The sequence below is a fragment of the Grus americana genome, unplaced genomic scaffold (assembly GCF_028858705.1).
Source record: "Grus americana isolate bGruAme1 unplaced genomic scaffold, bGruAme1.mat scaffold_958, whole genome shotgun sequence".
In the NCBI taxonomy this organism is placed as follows: Eukaryota; Metazoa; Chordata; class Aves; order Gruiformes; family Gruidae; genus Grus; species Grus americana.
Genome location: NW_026562141.1, coordinates 12250 through 15566, shown reverse-complemented (window position 1 = coordinate 15566; position 3317 = coordinate 12250). Strand labels below are relative to the sequence as shown.

The 3317-nt window shown below is 64.5% G+C and overlaps 1 protein-coding gene across 1 annotated transcript; it reads left to right on the top strand.

Moving 5' to 3' along the window:
• LOC129201320 (PHD finger protein 7-like) lies at nucleotides 1–2662 on the top strand. Its single transcript, XM_054812440.1, has 6 exons — nucleotides 1–34; nucleotides 745–892; nucleotides 1105–1371; nucleotides 1582–1695; nucleotides 1848–1966; nucleotides 2139–2662. The coding sequence occupies exons 1-6, from the start codon at nucleotides 1–3 to the stop codon at nucleotides 2660–2662; spliced, it is 1206 nt and encodes a 401-aa protein (XP_054668415.1).
• The last annotated feature ends 655 nt before the right edge of the window (nucleotides 2663–3317 follow it).

The following is a 3317-nucleotide window of genomic DNA, read 5'->3' as shown; positions in this document are numbered from 1 at the left end:
ATGAAGCAGCAGGACCCCGACTCGAGGGAGCAAGGTGAGAGCGAAGTATCCCTCCCCACAGCTCCCCATGGCTGGCAGAGGGGCTGTCAGGGCAGTCTGCATCTGGCCAAGCTAGGCCAGCTAGGCATGGACAGAGCCAGGGCTTTGGGGGACGCTTCCCTCAGCCCTGCAGAGGTGCTCATTCCCAGCGGCATTTGCTCTCTCCCCTCCAGCATGCATGCTGTGTCGCCGGGCAGAGGCTGACCCGGATATCTGTGGGTGCAAAAGCGCAAAGAAGGGGCTCTGTGCCCACACCTATTGCCTGGTGAGTTGTCCTGGGGCTCCGTCTGGCTTTCGGCCAGGGATAGTCCCCTCCTTGCTGATCTCATGAGCTCCTGGCCTCCTCTGCTCTGCAGTTCCTTGCCAGCGGGCTTTTTCCACAAGAGAGCAGGAACGGGTTTCTCACCGAGGACACCAGACGCGCAATCCAGGAGGCAGCCCAGAAGGTGAGCATCTGGCAAGAGCCGGGAGGCTTGTAGCAGGAGAGGCTTGCGGGAGCTCCACCTGGAGCCCCGGAAAGAAATCCCAGCCCTTCCACCAGCTCTGGGACAAACGCCTGCTCCCAGCAGCTCCGCAGAGGCTCCGGCACAGGCCAAAGCTTCGTGGACCAGGCCGATCTGCGGGCTGTGAGCCAGCAATGCCCACAGCCTGCGCCCGGCCCGGAGGCGTGGGGCCAGCCACGCAGGCCCTGAGCCTGCCGCTGAGGGGGGCTGCTCTGCTCTTTCCAGCGCTGCTTCGTTTGCGGCGAGACGGGCGCCGCCATCACCTGCCAGCACAAGGGGTGCGACCGCAGCTTCCATCTCCCTTGCGCCTCAGAGGGTGAATGTGTCACCCAGTTCTTCGGGCTGTACAGGTAAGGGCTGCCGGCCCTCGTGCAGGAGCCTCCCCACCTACCAGCAAGCGAGGAACCCACAGGGACGCTTCCCATCAGCTTGCTACAGCCCGAGCCTGAGCCCGGACAGGAGCTGGGGCTCCTTTACACCTCCTCTGCCCTCCTCGCCGTCACCGGGGAAGGACTCGGCACTTGTCACCTCACCTTGCCCATCCCTTCCATCCTTCTCCCAGGTCCTTCTGCTGGGAGCACCGCCCAGAGCAGGCAGTGCAGGCCGCTCCAGAGCACAACACCACCTGCATCATCTGCCTGGGCCTCGTGGAGGACAAAAAGTCCTACCACACCATGGTGTGCCCAGCATGCCAACACGCCTGGTTCCACCGGACCTGCATCCAGAAGCAGGCTATCCATGCCGGCGTCTGCTTCCGCTGCTTGCGTTGCCAAAGCAAAGATGAGTTCGTGATGGAAATGCTCACCATGGGGATTCGAATCTCCAAGAGGTTCGTTTTTCTCTTCCCGACTCACAAGACGTCAGGCGCAAGCGTGGTGCCAGGCCAGGGCAGGCCTGGCCGCCTGCTGTCCCCTGACTCTTTGTCCTCTGCTGCGTGGAGGAGCTGGCAACAGGGTGTGGGCAGAAGGGCAGGAACGGCCTGGATCTGCCTGATGCTGGGGCAGCCGGGGCTCAAGACTTTCCCTTCCTTCTCCAGCAGACAACCGTCACGGGAGAGCGACCAGGCATTTGGGCTGGTGTATCAGAGGCACATCCGCTGCAATGCCAGCAAGTGCCTTTGTCTGGGAGGCAGGGAGCAGGCAGAGGAAGAGGGGTGAGTTGCCAAAGCAGCGATCTAGGGCTCTGCATGGGATCTCTGTCTCCCCACGTGCTCAGGGAGGAAGGACTAAGAAGAAGGGTTCTGCCAGGCAATCCGGTGCTTGCGACACTTTGTCCTCACAACCAGCAACCCCTTTGCTTCCCCAGGTCCTGGCAGATGCTCCTGTGTAGCTCCTGCGCAGCCAAAGGCATCCACAGGCGCTGCTCCTACCTGAGGAACAGCGCAACCACCTGGCAGTGTGACTGCTGTGCTGGCCTGGGCCCTGGTAAGAGGCAAAGCACCCGGGTGTCCCCCGCGCTGGGGCCAGGGGCCAGGCTAGGCCTGGTAGCAGGGACTTAGGTTGGGCTTGGCTTCAGGAGGGCTGTGGGCACCACGATGGCCTCTCCTGCCCCGGGGCTGGGTGGCCGTGCTGCTGACCTTCCTGCCCCCCCTCGCAGGCGCCAGTGACAAGTCAGAGCTTGCCAGCATCAGAACCGCCAGCCAGGCGGCATCGGGGCTGTCCCATGGCTCCCTGGTGCCTGAGAGCAGCAGGCCCAGCACCATCACCTACCCACCACCGGGGCCATCCCGCAGCTCCCCAGGGCCTGAAAGCAGCAGCCGCTCCAGCCACCTTGGGCCAGACCGCATCCGGCACCGCTCACGCCTACAACATCGGGCGCAAAAGCCATACAGCCGGCCTGGCAAACCCCGTGGGACCAGCCATGTGCCAGCTCCAAGTGTCGAGCCGAGCAGCCCCAGCACTGCCTGGCAGATGGCGCTGGGGCTGTTCCTCGGTTTGCTGGCGCTCCAGAGGAGCAGCTCCACCTCTGCCAGCCAGGCAGCGTCAGGGCTGTCCCGTGGCGCTCTGGTGCTCGAGAGCAGCAGCCGCTCCAGCCACCCTGGGCCAGACCGCATCCGACACCGCTCGCGGTTACAACATCGGGCGCAAAAACCATACAGCCGGCCTGGAAGATGCTGCTGACCAGTCATGCGCCAGCCCTGAGTGCTGGCCCCCATGCCCCAGCACAATAAAGTTGGCTGCTCATCTTAGCTGCACTGGGAGATCCCACACTCGTTTGTCCATCATCCTCCTCTGCCCTTCTCAAGGGCCAGTCTTAGGGGATGGGACTGGGGGTCTCCCTGCTCTTCTCCCCCAGGGTTGGCAGCATCTTCCCCAGACCGGAATTCCTCCCTATGAGCTGGCCTTGGCCAGCTGCCCAGCACCTTGCCCATGTGCTTCAGGCCTTGCTGGCCCCGGGAGGCTGCAGTTCAGTGTCACTCCGGAGCAGCGCTTTCCCCCAGTGGCATGCTCACACGCATCCCCCCCCCCTCAGCCCCATTGCACCCCTCCTCGCTACCCCTTCCCCACTCCCCTGCGACAGCTCTCCCCCACCTCCAGGCGCAGCGCCGCCGTCCCACAGGGCACTCCTTGCCCCGGGGAGGGCAGCCTTGCCCAGGAGGCCCTGACTGGGCCCCAGCGCCCTGGCATGTCCCGGGGAGCAGTGGTACTGCCGCCGGGCTGGTGGCGAGGCTGCTGCCAGACTTGGGCTACCCGGGCTCCCTGCTCCGGCCTCCATTCTCTGTCCTGGCCAAGTTGGGGGGACCAAGCCCAGGGGCTGCCCCTGCTGCCATGGCGT

Bases quoted from the DNA above. Each gene is read 5' to 3' on its own strand.
- LOC129201320 (XM_054812440.1), top strand. From the start codon at position 1: ATGAAGCAGCAGGACCCCGACTCGAGGGAGCAAG. The intron at 1,372-1,581 runs GTTCGTTTTTCT...CTTCTCCAGCAG, and splicing joins GGGATTCGAATCTCCAAGAG to ACAACCGTCACGGGAGAGCG. The intron at 1,967-2,138 runs GTAAGAGGCAAA...CCCCCCTCGCAG, and splicing joins CTGTGCTGGCCTGGGCCCTG to GCGCCAGTGACAAGTCAGAG.